General features: G+C 34.4%; 1 protein-coding gene across 3 annotated transcripts in view; it reads right to left on the bottom strand.

Annotated features, from left to right (window-relative positions):
* LOC105339640 (uncharacterized protein ZK1073.1) overlaps positions 1–17,222 on the bottom strand; it is a 33,425-nt gene extending 16,203 nt beyond the window's left edge. Inside the window, exons 1-8 of one of the 3 annotated variants that reach the window (XM_034472050.2) lie at positions 17,149–17,222; positions 16,893–16,943; positions 16,099–16,156; positions 9,570–9,687; positions 6,829–6,864; positions 2,522–2,584; positions 2,220–2,280; positions 565–651 (exon numbers count right to left, since the gene is read on the bottom strand). In XM_034472050.2, the coding sequence (XP_034327941.1) occupies positions 565–651; positions 2,220–2,280; positions 2,522–2,584; positions 6,829–6,864; positions 9,570–9,687; positions 16,099–16,156; positions 16,893–16,943; positions 17,149–17,154 (480 nt within the window). In that variant the 5' untranslated portion in view covers positions 17,155–17,222. The remainder of the gene's footprint in view (positions 1–564; positions 652–2,219; positions 2,281–2,521; positions 2,585–6,828; positions 6,865–9,569; positions 9,688–16,098; positions 16,157–16,892; positions 16,944–17,148) is intronic. The other 2 variants (XM_034472046.2, XM_034472048.2) reach the window with 2 other exon arrangements.
* Between the last annotated feature and the right edge of the window lie 1,766 nt (positions 17,223–18,988).

Genomic DNA, 18,988 nt, shown 5'->3' with positions numbered 1-18,988 from the left:
GTTAGTCTGTCTGTCTGTGGTATGTTGTGTCCTATTGTCTGTCTGTCTGTCTGTGGTATGTTGTGTCCTATTGTCTGTCTGTCTGTGCTATGTTGTGTCCTATTGTCTGTCTGTGTTATGTTGTAACCTATTGTCTGTCTGTGTTATGTTGTGTCCTATTGTCTGTCTGTGATATGTTGCATCCTATTGTTAGTCTGTCTGTCTGTGGTATGTTGTGTCCTATTGTCTGTCTGTCTGTCTGTGGTATGTTGTGTCCTATTGTCTGTCTGTCTGTGGTATGTTTTGTCCTGTCTGTCTGTGGTATGTTGTGTCCCATTGTCTGTCTGTCTGTGATATGTTGTGTCCTATTGTCTGTCTGTGGTATGTTGTGTCCTGTCTGTCTGTGGTATGTTGATCCTATTGTCTGTCTGTGTTATGTTGTGTCCTATTGTCTGTCTGTCTGTGGTATGTTGTGTCCTATTGTCTGTCTGTGGTATGCTGTGACCTATTGTGTGTTTGTCTGTGGTATGTTGTAACCTATTGTCTGTCTGTGTTATGTTGTGTCCTAATGTTTTCGAGTCTGACCTTGTCCTTTAGTCCCTCCATGATCCCGGCAGTGGTTCCGGTACAATGAATCAGACACACTCCCAGAACACGTGTGGGTTGGGCCATCTGTAACACAGAAACACATATACATGACAACAAATATAATAGAATTCAAGAAGTGGTGTATATGGTAATTGGCAAGTAACACACCAAATAAATAGATGAGCAGAGTAAATACTTGTTTAATTATTTAACACAATGTAGAGGATCAAGTGTTAATTGTTTACTAGTACACCATGTAAACAATAGAGATCTATAACGACTGAGCATTCTAGGGTAAATTATAATGTTATAAATCTACAAGAGATTGAAGTGTGAGCATCTAGTGACCAAAAATGATTGTATATCTTCTGAGAAATTCACAGCTTAAACACAATAGGCTATAGTCTTTTACTTTCTCTAGAATATAGTTGTGCTGAATATATGCAAAATAGCCACAGAAACAGTTGCAGTGTTAGACAGAGATGATGTGTTCTCATCAACTTAATAAAATCAATGATCTGATTGACATCAGATAATTAATTATCTGAAAATCAATATGGATATCACTGGAATTAAGACCAGAGGGCAAGCTATAAAATGTGATTATTGTAAAAAATCTAATGGCAGCCAGCTTAACTGAGGAAGATTGCATCACACAATCACTACAAATGGAGAGGCAATGAGGGGCACCTGTTGCAGGGAACCTTTTAAGAGACCATTAAACCGGACGAAAATACTCTACAATCCTCAGGCTGATAACACCACTGTATGGAGATACTGGTCTTGCAATATTATTATACTGGAACACTGGTCTTCAGTCTGACAGGATTTGTGTGACATATGAACTGCAATAACTACTCAATACCTTATCCATACTCATCAATGTTAGAAACCTGATCAGGACCCGGCACTTTTGGGAATAAAATAATAACTGAAAGCTATTAGTGTCATATGATTTGTTGCAGTTTTAAAGATTTCCTCACAGTATTTGATACTGTTGTTCTCCCTTGCTGCCAACACTATGAAAGAGCTACACATAAATACATGGGGCTAAAGAATATTCCACAGTACAGTAAAACTCGTTTAGTACGAACATGGATATAGCGAATTCTCTGATATAGTGAAGTTTTTTGAGTCCCCAGTATAATTCTTAACAAATCTTTGCAATTTTTTTACAGTAATAATAAATTCAGATATATCGAATTTACGGATATGGCGAACTGATTTTGAGTCCCGTTGTGGTGAATTATAACGAAATTTAACACTTTTATAACAAATTTCTTTACAGTTTAAAAAAGTTACAAAAACTTTAACATAAAAGTTTGAATGAATTTATTTTTATATAATTTTTTTCGACTCACAATCCTATTAAAGATATCAAAGTAATGTATTGTTATTCTAAGCCTCAATTAGCGAAAATTATAGTCTGGTCTAAGAATACATGTATATAGTGAATTTGCTAGAGTTATTATTAGAAATTCGTTATACAGATATAGCGAATTATGGATATAACGAAGTAATTCCGTCGGTCTTTAAGACTTCGCTATAACCGAGTTTTACTGTATTTCTTATATATATATGCTGTAGTTCAGATAGCACATCTAACCACATTATCAATTATAATTCTGTAGAATAGGTGTGTATATACATACAGCAAACCTGGCCACAATATTTGCGCCTGCTCCTTCTCCTATTCCGACCACTTGCTTAATGCTGTAGAGTTAAACATACAAATGGTGTGAAAAGACATTTAATTCAGATAAAGCGACAAATGTTGACCATACTGTGTTACATTGGCAGTAAATATATACAGTATGACAATATCTAGAAGGCACATTTAATATAAGTCAGTTGAACAGATTGTGATGAAAGAATGCAATATTTTGATTTGTTAAAAATGTTAATAAGAAGTGTTCACTCACATGTTTTGAGTTTGACAAAAGAGTGTACTTACTCGAGTTGGTCTAGGATACAGACTAGATCCTCTCCCAGACTCTGCATACTAGGGAAGTTATAGCTGTAAAATAAAATATTCATTTTTATGATAAAATTATAGCTATAGAATAAAATAATCATTTTTATGATAAAGTTATAGCTATAGAATAAAATAATTGTTTTCATGATGAAGTTATAGCTGTAAAAAAATAACCATTTTTATAATGAAATTATAGCTGTAAATTAAAATACTACAGAGGGTAAAGCTGTAAAATAGAATAGAAAAGCTGTAAAATAAAAGAGTAGGGAAATAATAACTGCTGTAAAATACTAGACATCACTGAGAGGTGACCATCTCAAAGGGCCCAGCTTAGATAATTAGAAAATAGGAGAAAAGCATTTCAGAGGATTCTGCTTTGACATTGATCTTTACAACTTTGAAATTTTCAGGGTGGCATTTTTGGGTTTAATATGAGCAAGATTAAGCCAATAGAATATAATTCATGGTCTTAATCTGGATTTTAAAGAGATCTGCTATCTTTACATTCGACATTGAAACTTGGTTCAAAGTCGCTGCACACCCTTTAAAAGAAAGCTCCGTTTAAGTGAAGTGTAAGCCAGATAGGGCTAAGGACAGAATAAGTATGTTCTGAAATTTTTTTTGCATAGTCTAATGACCTTGACCCTTTACCTTGAAACATCATTCAAGGTCACTGCACACCCTTTGACACAGGCACTCTGTGGCTGAAGTATGAGCAAGATTTAAAATATGATCCAGACAAAAAATTTTCAGAAAATTCTGCTATGATTTTAATCTAAGACCTAGAAACTTACGGTAGTTCAACCTCACTGCAAACCCTTCACCCTAAGGCACTCTGTAGGTCAAGTATAAGCTAGATCAATGGACCAAGGCCCCGGACAAGTGATCTCAGATGGACAGACCAATGGCAGACAGACAAATCACTATAGGTCACCCACAGAGTTGGGCCCTAGAAATCAGGGGTAGAAACTCCATCGATACACAACTCGCAAATTTCGAGTGCCATAAAAATGAACTCACAATTTCCCCAGATTTTATTGTTTTCGTTGTTGATGTACCATATCATCATCATCACTGGTACTGTTACCATCAGTATCGTCATCCCTTTGTCAATGAATTTAAAAACTTGGTTATTTTTTATAATCTGCATTTTGCTTCATTTAAAAATGTTGTGTATAAACAGTAACTAAAGAGAGAAAGAGTATAACAAGATATCGATGGACATTTTTTTTTTCGGGTAAAGTTAAGATGAAAAAATCAACTCACAGGTTTTTGTGAGTTATGAAACTTTTAACTCACAATTTAGATAATCTAATCCGCATTTTGCAGGTTGTTTATAGTAATTTTGAACCCTGGAAATACTGGGGAAGTTTTAGCTGTAAAAACGATGGGCTTCCAATCAAAATACAGGGTATGAAATAACTTAAGATTGGTGGAAATCATCTACCGTAATCAAAAGTCTAGAAAAGTTTTACCAGTAAAATTGATATCATCAAATCTTTGTTTTGTAAAATCAATACTCTTTGGGATCAATTTAGCTATAAGTCGAATAATAGTCCATTCAAATTACTGTTTACAAATTCACTAATAATCGTCATACAAAATTAGGTGCATAATGAGTGTTCACTTGGAGGGGAGCAACTCATCACCAGAAGTGTTCACTACAAAGAGGATATTTTGTTTATGAACACACATCATTATACCTGCTCTCTCACCAATGTTTTATTCAACACAAAACCAAACCTTTCATACTCTACCATGTCTACAAAATATTTATATAGAGTCAATCCAATACTTATCTCTTATTTCATTACCAGCAGTTCTTTTTGAATTAGAACACAATATTCAAATAATTATATCATTCTGTTATTTCTTTTTGTGATGCATGCAAATATGCAATCTATAGAATTTCATCTTTTTGTATTTTAAGCGGTATTATATTAGTTTACTTGAACTTTCTACAAAGATTTTAATTCTTAATTCATTCTCATTTATGCAGTGAAGCATTCAAAATGAGCTATGATAAATTACAAAAATTTAAATCATTTTGGACGTAGTCGGCTTTTTTATGTAAATTTCATGCACACATTCTGAGGGAACTTGACTTGGGAGATGTCATTTAATACTGCTTTATTCATTTCAACAACAATACAGCAACAAGTTAACCAGGAAATACGGCCTTGAGTTGTGTAAGCAATAACCACCATACACCACTGACAAGGAGGGATTTCTTTCACTTGGGACAAGTAGAAACAGGAAATATTAACACACATACACTGATACACATCATGATCAGAGCAAGCCGACATCTTAATCAGTCTGACACTGTCATCTGATGACTATTGTCACCATTAAAGCTTTCAACACAGCTATAGAGAAGCTTGTAGGAACAATTGATTCCACTGTACACATCAAATGAGAAAATCTCAAGAAGTCAATATGTTAACACTGCTTGAAGATAAACATAAGGTATGATGGAAGACAGATGGTAGAACAGATAGACAAACCACTTGTCGCTGGTGACCAGAAAAGTAGCACCTGTTCATGTATGAGAATCAGTCCATCACTATCTATTATGCAAAGGTAAATTTTTCAAAAAGAAGTTTCCTTCTTTTTAAATTAGGACGACTTGAGAAAACAATCTAAATTGGAGACCATTCCATTTTGAATTACAATGACCTTATCTAATAATAATAATGAAAGATGAGATTGCTCAGATAAAGAAGAAAATAATTAGAGGAATCCGATAGAGTTTGAGCTTTTAAACTAATAATATGTTAGGTGTTATGAATTTTTAATGTAAATATATAGAGATAACAATTATATATATATCTCTTCATATGATCTCTATGAAGTATATATAGGGTTCATTCTTTTTAAAGAATTTAGGAAAAACATGTCAAATTTTCTCCTTAAAGCATGAAAAATAATACAACAGACTTTTGAACATTCCATGGATTTATAACACTCTGAATGAACTACTGTATGCTAGAACATCTGCTATTTGACAATGAACAATCTAAAGTGTTGTTTTTATTCTCAGAACAGCAGGAGATTTTCCTGACATTTCAGGTATCAAAGGCTTTCAAGTTTCACCTTATCTTTAACCGATGCCAGGTTGAGAGTTTATTGTATTTTTTGAGATCGTTGTGCATTGATGACCTTGCACAGAGATGGCTTTCACGAGATTACAACGTCTTAATCAGAGAAATGTTTAACAAGACACAAAACTTTATCCATGTATTTCAACAGGTGTGTAATGGGAGGGCTATATTGTAACACATTTGCTGAGACAAAATAAGTAGACTTAAGGCTGTCCTAAGCTTTCACACGAGTCTACAGTGGAATGGATTGTTGCCTCCACTATTTACATAGCGCCATACAGCAATGTTCAGGCTACGGTATCAAAGTAACAACCCTCAGTCTAATCAAGTATTCCCTCTTACTTCTATAGATATATACTGAAAACTGATGTTTACAAATATCAATGAATACTCATTAGGAGAGAATTATGCATCACAGTGAGACAGAACAACTTATAATACACTTCCAAAGCTCCAAACACCAAGACAACAGAGTAAGTTATATACATGGTTACATATAGTTAAACAACATGTATTGAATACATTAGAGATTAGTAGGCAAGCCAAGCCCTGGTGAATTTTGAGGCCATTGTCTATCCAGGTCTGGTAGGAAAATCGAATGAGTTCAATGTGCTAAACATATGGGCATTAAACAATTTAAAATGTCAGATAGCATAACTGCCAACAATAGCCAAACGTTTAATCTGGTTAACTTTATGATTAAGATTCTAGAAAGCAAATAATTCATGCTTTAGTTAGTAATGCTGACATTTTGTTCTTTTTTCTTCATCTGTATTCAGGTTAGAATCACAGAGGCATCTCTTGACAACCATGCATGATGTATAGGAGTCCTAATGAATGCATTAATTTGCAAGTCAACATGAATTACGATAACTGCATACAACACGAATACAGGTAGAAAACAGATTGCTCAACAGATGTGAGGGTAAAAAACAACAGTCCACACAGATAAACTTGCACACAACATGGTCAGAATATGCTAGTGGTCTGGCAGTCACACTGACAATCATAACAATCACTGACAACTCTCACTGACAACTCTCACTGACAACTATCACTGACAACTAGCAGGGGTGGGTCTCCTTGTGGATACATTCAGATAGAGACAAATACATGCCCTACAGTCAATGATCCACCCCTGTACAACACAACATTGATGTCCCTCAGTGTGAGGGGCATTACCAGAGAGAGTTCCCAGCACCACGCCGAGGGGGGTGCCTAGTTAACAAAAAAGATTTGTAACAAGCATTAACATTCAACAGAATATTATTCACCTGGTGTCTGTGCAATAAATCTCTCCTTTTTTATAATTGCTAGTAGAAAAAAGTGTTACAACATAAGGTTCTGGGTGATTCCGTTTGCTTTATAGGTTATATCATGTAGTATAAAGCAATGATTTTTCTACTGAATTTTTCATGATGTTGATCCTTATTCTAAAACCAAACACCTTGCTGCTGCTCTCTCAACAAATAATCTGGTAGAGGCAAGATTTGTTCAATAAAAGGAAATCAATCTCTTATGCAGACTATTTTTAAAATGGCATTACTAAAGACAGTGAACAATCCGCTGAACATAAAAACAAATTGACTTTCTTGGCACCAGTATTAGTTCTGAGGTATGACGCGACTCTGACTATTTATACTACACCGTGCTGTGGTCTTATGCGAGAGCAGGACAACAAATGTATTTTGTATTGATCCTCCATACTCCTCTTAGGAAGACAAATTATTATCACATGAATTATTTTTCCTGATCAGGAAACAGTACTTGCTGTCATTCAGGGATCGGGAAAGCTGAATATAATTGAAGGATATTCTCTGCTTCAAATTGCTGCTGTTTTATTAAGTAATCAATAAGGAATATATTAATTTTGAAAGATGCACTGAAATTCTATTTATGGCATTTTCTTCATTGATCAATTGATACAAAACCATTTACCATTAGCCCTATGAGCTGCATGGTCAAACAGCTAAAATATACACCTTTAAGCATAATGGATGGGGCCAGTATTAATAATTTATGTTTGATGAACCCTGACCCTAATTTTTCATGGTGGGGTGGTAGGTAATTCCTTCTCTTTCTTCCACATTGATAATCTGATAAACAAAATATTTTTCTCTATACTGAGAAAGCTAAACAAATTCAATTTTTATTGATTCAAAATCATATCCTGTGTTTTAATATAAAATGGACAATCAATTAAAAAAATCAGATTCATACTGCTTAAAAAGATTATTGGGAAGGGGTCAGTTGGATTACATCAAACAACTCAATTTTAAATTTTGGCCTGGTTTGCTCCCCACTAACATTACTCAGTATATTAATTTGTTAATAACATGTAGTAAGCTGCAAAAATTGCTGTTATTTTGGTGCCCTAAAATATTCTCCACAATTCAACAAACTACTGGTAGTGTTTTACTACTATTACTATACTGTGGAGCTACTGGCAGTGTTTTGCTATACATACTATGGAGCTACTAGCAGTATTTTGCTATATATACTGCAAAACTACTGACAGTATTTTGCTATATATTCTGTGGAGCTACTGGCAGTGTTTTGCTATAAAAACTGTGTAGCTACTAGCAGTATTTTGCTATACATATTGAAGCTACTAGCAGTATTTTGCTATACTTAGACAGTGATTTGTTTTTACTTTACTCTGTGAAGCTACTAGCAATAATTTGCTACACAAACTCACGAGCTACCAGCAGTGTTTTGCTATACTATTTTGTGGAGACACTGACAGTGCCTTGCTATACATACTGCAGAGCTATTAGCAGTGCTTTGTATAGTTTGTTAAACATTCTGAAGCTACTGGCAGTGCCTTGCTATACAATACAACGAAGCTACTGCCAGTGCCTTGCTATACAATACAACGAAGCTACTGCCAGTGCCTTGCTATACAAACTAAGAAGCTACTGGAAGTGCTTTGCTATATACACTATGAAGCTACTGGCAGTGCCTTGCTATACTATACTATGAAGCTACTGGCTGTGCCTTGCTATACTATGAAGCTACTGGAAGTGCCTTGCTATACTATAATATGAAGATACTGGCAGTGCCTTGCTATACTATACTAAGAAGGTTATGGCAGTGCCTCACTATACCATACTATGAAGCCACTGGCAGTGCCTTGCTATACTATACTACGAAGGTTATTGCAGTGCCTCACTATACCATACTATGAAGCCACTGGCAGTGCCTTGCTCTACTATACTATGATGGTTATGGCAGTGCCTCACTATAACATACTATGAAGCCACTGGCAGCGCCTTGCTATACTTTACTATGAAGGTTATGACAGTGCTCACTATACCATTATGTCCATACTATGAAGCTACTGGCAGTGCCATGCTATACTATACTATGAAGCTACTGGCTGTGCATTGCTATACTATACTATGAAGGTTATGGCAGTGCCTCACTATACTTAACTATGAAGCTACTGGCTGTGCATTGCTATACTATACTATGAAGGTTATGGCAGTGCCTCACTATACTTTACTATACTATGAAGCTACTGGCTGTGCATTGCTATACTATACTATGAAGGTTATGGCAGTGCCTCACTATACTTTACTATGAAGCTACTGGCTGTGCATTGCTATACTATACTATGAAGGTTATGGCAGTGCCTCACTATACTTTACTATGAAGCTACTGGAAGTGTCTTGCTATACTATACTATGAAGGTTATGGCAGTGCCTCACTATACTTTACTATGAAGCTACTGGCTGTGCCTTGCTATACTATACCATGAAGGTTATTGCAGTGCCTCACTTTACCATACTATGAAGCCACTGGCAGTGTCTTGCTATACTATACTATGAAGGTTATGGCAGTGCCTCACTTTACCATACTATGAAGCCACTGGCAGTGCCTTGCTATGCAAACTGTGGAACTACTGATAGTGTTATACATACTCTGCTGGCAGATCTGGAGCATTATCCTCCTGTCCGGGAATATCCACATGGATGTAGGCAGCCCTTTTGTTGATCTCCGCCATAGAAGGGTGCTGAAGAAAGCTCTTCCACATTGTATCTGGAAGTTAATATCTTCATTAATTTAAGTATTTTATTTCATAAATCCTTAACATTTTTTAGAAAAGATAAACTATTCATAAGGTGAAAAAGAGCGAATATTCCATTGTATTTATGCGGCTCTCCAACAAAATTCACTTACAGCATAATACACTTATCACAGCTATTATAATTTTATTGTGTTCTAAAGCAATGATTTATATCAGTAAATAAGAGTTCAATGTCAGATTAACAGACTGATTTCACTCAGACACTCACTCGGAAAAAAAGGGAGAACTAAATATTTCAGACATGTGTCAAAACATGGCCCTTACTCATGATTGATGCATTGTGAAAACGTTGAACAGCAAACTGAAATTACCCTGAACACCTCTGTGACTAAATCTACCAAAAATTCAACTTTGTATCATTGTGACCTTTTACCAAAAATTTGACCTTGTGTCATTAAGACCTTTTACCAAATTTTGACCTTGTGTCATTGTGACCTTTTACCAACAATATGACCTTGTGTCATTATGACCTTTTACCAAAAATCTGACCTTGTGTCATTGTGACCTTTGGGAACAATTGTTTTGTCCATGGACTGGCATGCACTACAACCTTGGCTTTGATACAATAATTCATTTAACTCAAATATATGAAAAGGAACACGGTACAATATGACAGAATTTGTCATTGACAAATACAATATATCAAATAATAAAATAACACACTGGAAAATGCATTTTGTCAGAATTTAATGCAAGATCTTTCATCATTGACCTCACAAGTGTATGGGGCTTAGATAATAATGATTTTTTTTATATTAACATGTGTTTCAATATATTACAGGGCCCGGGAAGGTGTTCCACAATGCACCATGTGGGGCATACGTATAAAATGACCCATAGCGGACTGTTCTATGTGGTGCATCCTTGAAAGTTAAACTGATGTGTGTGCAAACATTCTTAAGTTTGTGCTGAAACTGTAGTCAGAAAGCCTTATTAGATTTTAGATTGCATTTGTTGATTAATTTCCTACAAAATAGTTCCACTATCTATTATCTTTTCAATGCAAATACAGCCGTTTACCCCGCTCAGCATCACTTACTGTGATATCATAGTATATATCATATGGTTGAAAATTGGTCAAGTGGTGGATTTAAGCATAACAGTTGGGACAACAATTTAGGAACGCGAAGTTTAACAGGTTTCACTAAAGCTGTTTGGTCTCATTTTTTGGCTCTTAAAGAATCAAATATTTTATCATTTAAACAAATTCTTTTATAAGGTAATAACTTTCATCACATAAATGACAAGAGAATTTGTCTATTTCAAAGATAATATACAGGTAAATATCGGTATCTCGAACATGGGATATCTCGAATACCCCGGTTATGTCGAAGTCGGCCGCCGGTCCCGGCCGTTTTCCCTATATATATGATTTAAAAAACTACTGATATCTCGAATACGGTTATCTCGAATACCCCGCTTATGTCGAAGTATGTTTACGGTCCCAATAACAAATTTTACCTGGGTTATCTCGAAGTGAAGTCAATTTTCCGGTCTGCTAATCGCACCCCGCATGTCATTTCCTCGTTATTCTCGCCCGCGGCAATTCACACCTTTTCTCAAGACTGATAGACTATTAACTCCACGCTTAGCCAGTGCAGCTATCGATGACACGGTAATTGTTATAACAGCTTGGGTATATACTCCGGTGATTGATAAAACAAACAAGTTCACAGCTCCCAAAAGTAAGCACCCCTAACATTACCGATAATATGAATAATGATGCACGCTACTTATAAAGCAAACAAGTTCACTAAATTACCAAATAGCGCAGCGTAAATTATCGTATAATCGATATCGATGCATGATTTATATTCTGAAAAGTTGTATACATGTACATTATGCTTGTATGTTTGATTAACTGTTATTTAAAATAATTGTAACGTTTCATATAAATTCTTATTTAAGTGTATATGTGCAATGTCTATAAATGTCTATAAATAAAACATCGTTTCAATATTCCGTCTTTTTTTCCATTCATACCGGTTCTCAAATTATAGTGCATATATTGCTGACAAATTATAGTGCATATATTGCTGACAAATCTTTAAAAAAATGCAAAATTACTCGCAAGACAAAGAAAAAAGGTCAAAAATGGTTTGATTCTGATTTGATTTCCATGAGGAGAAATTTACTTAACTATGGAAAGATTTACTCAAAATATCCTAAAGACCCCTCCGTGAAAAATCACTTTTATAAACTATACAGAGAATATACAAAGTCAAGAAAATACAAATGTCGTCAGTACAAGCAATCCATTCTTAAAAAGTTGGAAACACTACATGAAGAAAATCCTAGATCTTATTGGAAATTAATTGACAAGCTACGAGGTATTGAAAGAGATAATGTCTCAGAAGCAGTTGACCCACCAACTTGGGTCTCCCACTTCCAAAATTTAAACATACCAAAACCCAAGTTCACCCAACGCTTAATACAACTAGAAAATATCCTTACAGAACTGGAAAAAGAAAAATGTTTCACTGAACTTGACAGTCACATATCGATAGCTGAAATATCAAATGCTATTTCAAAACTAAAAAGTGGGAAAGCTCCTGGTTTAGACAATATCTCTAACTACATGATTAAATGTGGTCAAACTGTTTTATTACCATCTCTACACAAGTTATTTAATGGCTGTCTTACTTTCGGATATTATCCCAAACTTTGGTCTTCAGGTTACATTACACCTATCCACAAAAGTAATGATATTTCTGACCCAAATAATTATAGAGGCATTACTGTTACAAATGCAATTGGGAAGCTCTTTAATAAAATATTGGATATTCGGCTAGATAAATTTTTGGAAAAGTATCACATTATTGACGACTGTCAGATTGGATTTACAAGAAAAGCAAGAACGTCAGATCATATGTATATTCTTAAGACTATTATTGATAAGTATTGTAGTACTAAGGATGGTAGAGTGTATGCCTGTTTTGTTGATTTTCAAAAAGCTTTTGACACAGTCATTCATACAGGAATTAAAATTAAACTCCTCAAAATTGGTGTAGGAACAAACTTTTATAACACTATCAAAAGTATGTATTCATCAAGCAAATCTTGTATCAAACTAGAACATAACATCACAGACTTTTTCCCAATAAAAATGGGTGTAAAACAGGGTGACAATCTTAGTCCCAACTTATTTAAAATTTTCATTAATGATCTCCCGAAATACTTGCACTTGTCTGCTGATCCTGTGTTTTTAAACTCAAATCCAATCAATTGCTTGATGTATGCGGACGATATAATTTTATTATCTTCATCAGCAGATGGTTTGCAACAAAAGCTTAATATCTTGCAAAAATACTGCAATGATTGGTGTCTCAATATTAATACATCCAAAACCAAGATAATAGTTTTCAATAAAGCAGGCAGGCTCTCTAAATCCAAATTTAACTTTGCTGATGTTGAACTTGAATGTGTCTCTGAATACAAATACTTAGGTGTGTCATTTTGTTCCTCAGGCTCATTCTCCTTTGCTCAAAAGCAGCTTTATCAAAAAGCCTTAAAATCATTTTTCAAACTCAAAAAGGACTTTATTTCTATGAATCCAGACATCAAAACCACAATTTATATTTTTGATCATACTATTAAACCTATTTTAATGTACGGAGCAGAAATTTGGGGGTATTTTAATCCATTTGCTAAAAAAATTCACCCTGGTTGTACAATGGACAAAATTTATTCCAGCACACTTTGTGACAAATTGCATCTTAAGTTTTGCAAATCGATACTTGGTGTACATAAATCTGCAACAAACTTTGCTGTTCTATCTGAATTGGGAAGATTCCCCTTACATTTTGATATCATAAGATCTATGTTAAGTTATTGGTACAGACTTGAGAATCAAAGTCAATCATTTCCACTTTTGTATAATGCTTATTGTGAATCAAAACAGTTGTTTCAACAAAATACTCCCTCCTGGTATGGCTCAATTCATTTTTTAACTAACAGCATTGATGGCACAAACAATTTACTGTCAGTAACAAAACAAAAATTCAAAAGAGCACTTAGAGACTATCTATTTAAATATTTTATTAAAGAATGGAATTCTAAATTCACTATACACGCTGACAAAAAACTAAGTTGCTACAGCACTTTTAAGCAAAATTTTGGCCAAGAGAACTACCTAAGATTACTTAAAAATTTTGAGCAGAGGAGAAGTTTAACTCGTTTTCGCATTTCCGCTCATAGACTTAATATTGAAAGAGGACGATATCAAGACATTCCACGACAAGAAAGATACTGTAATAGATGTAATGTCAAATCAGTGGATGATGAAAAACATTTTTTATTCTCATGTGATCATAATAAGGCATTAAGAGATACTCTGTACAAATTAGCTAATGACTCTTGTAAAAATTTTCAATATATGGACAATAACCAAAAATTTTACTGGCTTATGACAACTGAAGATCTACAAGTACTTGTACAACTCAGTGAAATGATTCTTAAAGGTGGAATATAATGATTATAGTTATATATACAGATATATTATGCAGTGTATTTACTTTGGTTGGGGGGGGGGGGTATGTTATGTATAAGCATACTGGCTTGAACACTTTGAGTACAAGTAGACCAGTCTAATCGACTGTGCAGGCACCGTCCCTTGGTACTCTCTGTTTTCAGGCCACTTTGTTTCTGTATAGCTGTTGTATTCACTGATGTGTAAATCCCATACATATATTTCATTGTATTATAAATGAAACATTTTGCATATTGTTGCCTGGACATTGTGAGCAATATTTCATTCATTATTTGTTATAATCATGATATTATTATTATTTTTTTTTTTTTAATGTATATGCCCCCTGAGGGCCCTTGATTGGTGAATAAATAAATATATATATAAGGACTTCCTGTGTTAACATGTCAGGACAAAAACAAAAACGCTAATGGAGTCGAAGAATTTCGACTTCGGATATCTCGAACACCCGGATATCTCGAAGTTTTTCCGTGGTCCCCCGAACTTCGAGATATCGATATTTAACTGTAAATATATTTGAAGTAAATAATCTGTGTTGGTCCTCATTTAGATAGAAGCATGCACACATAGTTTACATACATCGTTCATAATATATGCCCTATAATTGGACCTAGCAGCTTGTTTTGCACAGTTTGACCTCAATTTACCTTTGAGTTCTGAACAATGAGGTGACTGACCACTTATTTTACCACTGTTTGCATAATAAAATTCTACTGATAAACAAAACGTCCTCTATTCAAATAATGTTATCCTAGATATGTTCAACAAGTGTCAAAACCAATCTACTTAGAACTGGTGGCTTCTTTAATGTTCGTCACACTAGCTATTGGCTTTATTGGTATACACCTATAACCAAGTTGTGAACATTATTTTTTCAGTTTAATTTTTCACAGATATGAAATATAATCTCTTCCTAGCGTATGCAAATTATCCCGATTGGTTATCTAATGTCAAACTTGTTGAACATAAATAGCCCAGATATTCTCTGAGACAGGTGATAAGAACAATTGTCAACTAAATTGTGACTGTAGAACAAGTGCATGTAGCTGCAGGTCTGTATCTCCCGGTCTGAAAAAATTTCGGATGGATGACCTGGGATCTACAGTGCCTCCCATAGTAAAAATCTGCAATTTACACAAAAATTGCGCTAGATTTGGAATATTAACCTTATTTGCAAACAAATTCTGTGAAAGTAGTTAACACCATTAAATTTTTCAGGAAATTTACTACTGATATCATCACTTTACTTGTCTCAGACTTTCTCTTAAACATGCTAACCGACCTCGGAAAATGAAGTATATTAATTTACGTCGAGATCGAGAGTCACCATTTTCATGTGTAAACAAACTGCTCCACTTCACTTTAAGGGACTGGTGATGGTGTTTAAAAGAATACCAGAGGCAAGTGAAGTGATGATATATGTAGTAAAATATCCGAGGAATTTTTTGGAAACAAATATTTGTACAGAATGTGTTTGGAAATAAGGTTAATCAGTCCAAAACTAGCGCAATTTTTTGTGCGCCATAAATTGCAGATTTTTACTATGGAAAGCACTGTAGCTCCCAGGTCGTACATCCAAATTTTTTCAGTCCGGGAGATACAGACCTGCAGCTAAAGTACACGAGGACAGGCCTCCACACACTCACAACCCATCATTACCAAAAATAACATTGCTTTCAGCGATTTATTTTGGAGCAGTGCCAACATGCATAGCAATGTTATGGCAATATTTATGAACTAGTTCAACATGACACAGATAAACAAATGTGGAGCGGTCAAACAATTATAGGTCTGGATAACACTAGAAACATGAAAGGCATTTTTAATAAATATTGATATGACTGTGATCATTAATTATTAGACAAATACTCACGGTTGCATCCTAAATCATGAACTGTAAGTATTATAAAGTGCTTGTGTTTCAAGTCTCCCTGTAAAAGATTTTTTTTTATATCTGGATTAATAAAAAAAACTAATGAAATTATGTCTATAAGATATTTTGTCAGTTTTCTTTCATAAAATAGTGTATAAACCTTTCAAAATTTTCTTTTATCAGCAAAAACACTGATAAATATGTAAATCTTGTATTGTATATTATCTGTACACACGATGTAGACAGTTATCGACATGCATCACTAAGCATTTATGTCACTACGACACAAACAACTCCATGTGGAGTTGTTTATTTACAATCAGCAAGTAATCTCAAAACCACGTGACACGTGTCACGGTCCACTTAACTCTGTACCGTTATTCTGAGCTATTTTTAAATTGCTTCTGAAATGAATCCCTTCAATCAATGTCAACTCTACTGAATGCACAGAGGAAAATACGTTTCCAACTGCAGAAAACGCCTCGCTGGTGACCTTGTATTTATAGCATCGCGCCTAGTAGGGCAGCGCCAGCGCCAGCGCCCCATACTGTAGGCCTCTAAAATAATGTTTTGAATTCTTTATCATTTTAAACCTTACAAATAAAAACTCCAAATATAGAAAATAGCATGAAAGAAAAGGACGCAGACGCTCTTTTTAAATAAATCGATTTTTTTAAACGCGACACCCCCCTTCCCCCACCATCTATTACTGTTAATGACTATACAAAAATTATTTCGATAAAATCAAAACCTTACTTATTAAAAAAAATCATTGAAAAAAGATGGGAACTTACCTCGATGTGTACATTAAATTTCCCCGCTCTTGGGGCAGATATTTCCCTGTGCTGCAAATAATGAAACAAAACAAAATTAACGGGGTTTTCTTTTCCTAAGCATTAATCCTATGGCTAGTAAAATGATATAATTAAACGTATTAAGCATACACATGAAGACCATCAAACTAAGATAAAAGCCGTCGAACGTTTGTTTGCAACAAATTATCGCTTATGAAATTGCATGTTCTTAAGACGCAGACGCGACGCAGCCTACCTCCATCTTGCATACGATCGTTTGTGTTACTCGAGTAACCGCCCTTGATGTTGACCGACTTTTGTATGTAAATAGGATAATTCGGGAAAATTCGGAATAGGCCTAATTGTTTGTTAACTAGCATCAGAGGGGCTTGGAGGGGGCAGGCCCCACCCTTCCCCTACTTTTTGGCGCAGCAAGGATTTCCTATAATATACATATTAAAAATGAAATAACATCTAGCCCCCCCCCCCTTACTTTTATGGGACCATGTGAATTAAAATTGAATTGAAAATAGAAATTAAAGTTATAACTTATAGGCATATCTGTTTTTTTTGTTTTTTGTTTTGCTTTGTTAAGATTTTTCGGTTGGTTGAATCAACACCCCCCCCCCCCCCCCCAAATTTAAAAAACGAATTGCTACGTGCCTGTTTTTCACTTGCTCAATTCTAAAATAATGAATGGAACAACTGTTTCAAAGTTTCTTCTCAACAGCAATATGTGCTGCATTATCACATGATCGGGGCATTCATGATATGTATTACAGAAAAAAACAACAAAAAAGAAAAAAAACCCAAAAACAACTTTTTTTTTTTTGAAAACAACAACCCCCCCCCCCCAAAAAAAAAAAAACCAGGTGCCTTACTTCAAAGATACATGTGTATATCTTTTATAAGAGGATAATCATGATTTCCTTTGGCGCACAGTTAAATCAAATTTTGGGAGGTTGGGGAGGAATATATAGATACTAGAATATTCTGCCGCGACCATGTATGTACTTCATCTGCGTTGATTTTTAGCATGCCAACCTCACATCTAAAAAATATTAATTTAAAATTATTAGTTACCTATTTAATTCGTATATATCGATGAAGCGCATTTATCTTTTCATTTATAAAACATACCTCTGACTTTTGAACTGTATATAATGATTGACCTCATGTACCATTTCATGGTTTGAGTGAATAAACTGAATTGGAAAAAAAATTGCACTTCATTTTTTTTTTTTACTCAATGTCTGCAATTTCAGACGTGTGATAATTCAATATCAAATGAAGTCATTATCATTATCTAAGTAATCTGTATGTAATAAGAAAAATAAAGCCAAGGATAATGAAAGGTTACATGATAACATGCTATATAGTTGTCATACACTTTTTATACACTGTACTCCTTTTACAAAATTGTTGCTAATTAACGATAACATTTGTTATACTTTAATAATTGTTATACGATTCATTGGAATATTCTTCTCCTGTAATAATAATAATTTAATTCATACTTGCATGTTCTGGTCTCTAAAGTATAGAAATAAATGTTCTATTCTGTACATCATTGATCATACATTAAGATCGAATGGGGCGGGGTGTGACGTTAGTGTGTCACCTTCATATCAACTCAGAGCTATCAAAAAATATAAACATAATATAGTAAATTATATATATAGTTAAGGTTATGGGCCCCCTTCCAACCAAACAGTTTAAAAACCCCATAGTAACAACCCCACAAGCCGGAAAAAATCCTGGATCCTTGCTTATTTTCAATTCAATTCAATTTCTTTATTTACCAATTAGACTGTACATACAACATCCAATCAATAAACATATACAAGAGGGAAATAGTTGGATGATTGAAAGAGCTAGGACAGACATGAACATATAGCTGATGAAGCACAGGCATTTGTTTCTGAGAAAAAAATTTACCCTATAGTATAATAATAGTTATTATATTATACTATAGGGTAAAATTTTTTCTCAGAAACAAGTGCCTGTGTGATGAAGTAATAACATTATGTTTACATTGTCCCAACTCCAAACTCGCTCTTATCCTGTACCTGAAAAGCATTTCAAGTTTACATTGC

The sequence above is a fragment of the Magallana gigas genome, chromosome 8, assembly GCF_963853765.1.
Source record: "Magallana gigas chromosome 8, xbMagGiga1.1, whole genome shotgun sequence".
Taxonomy (NCBI): domain Eukaryota; kingdom Metazoa; phylum Mollusca; class Bivalvia; order Ostreida; family Ostreidae; genus Magallana; species Magallana gigas.
The sequence above is the reverse complement of the archived record's forward strand: the minus strand, read 5'-3'. Positions and strand labels throughout refer to the sequence as shown.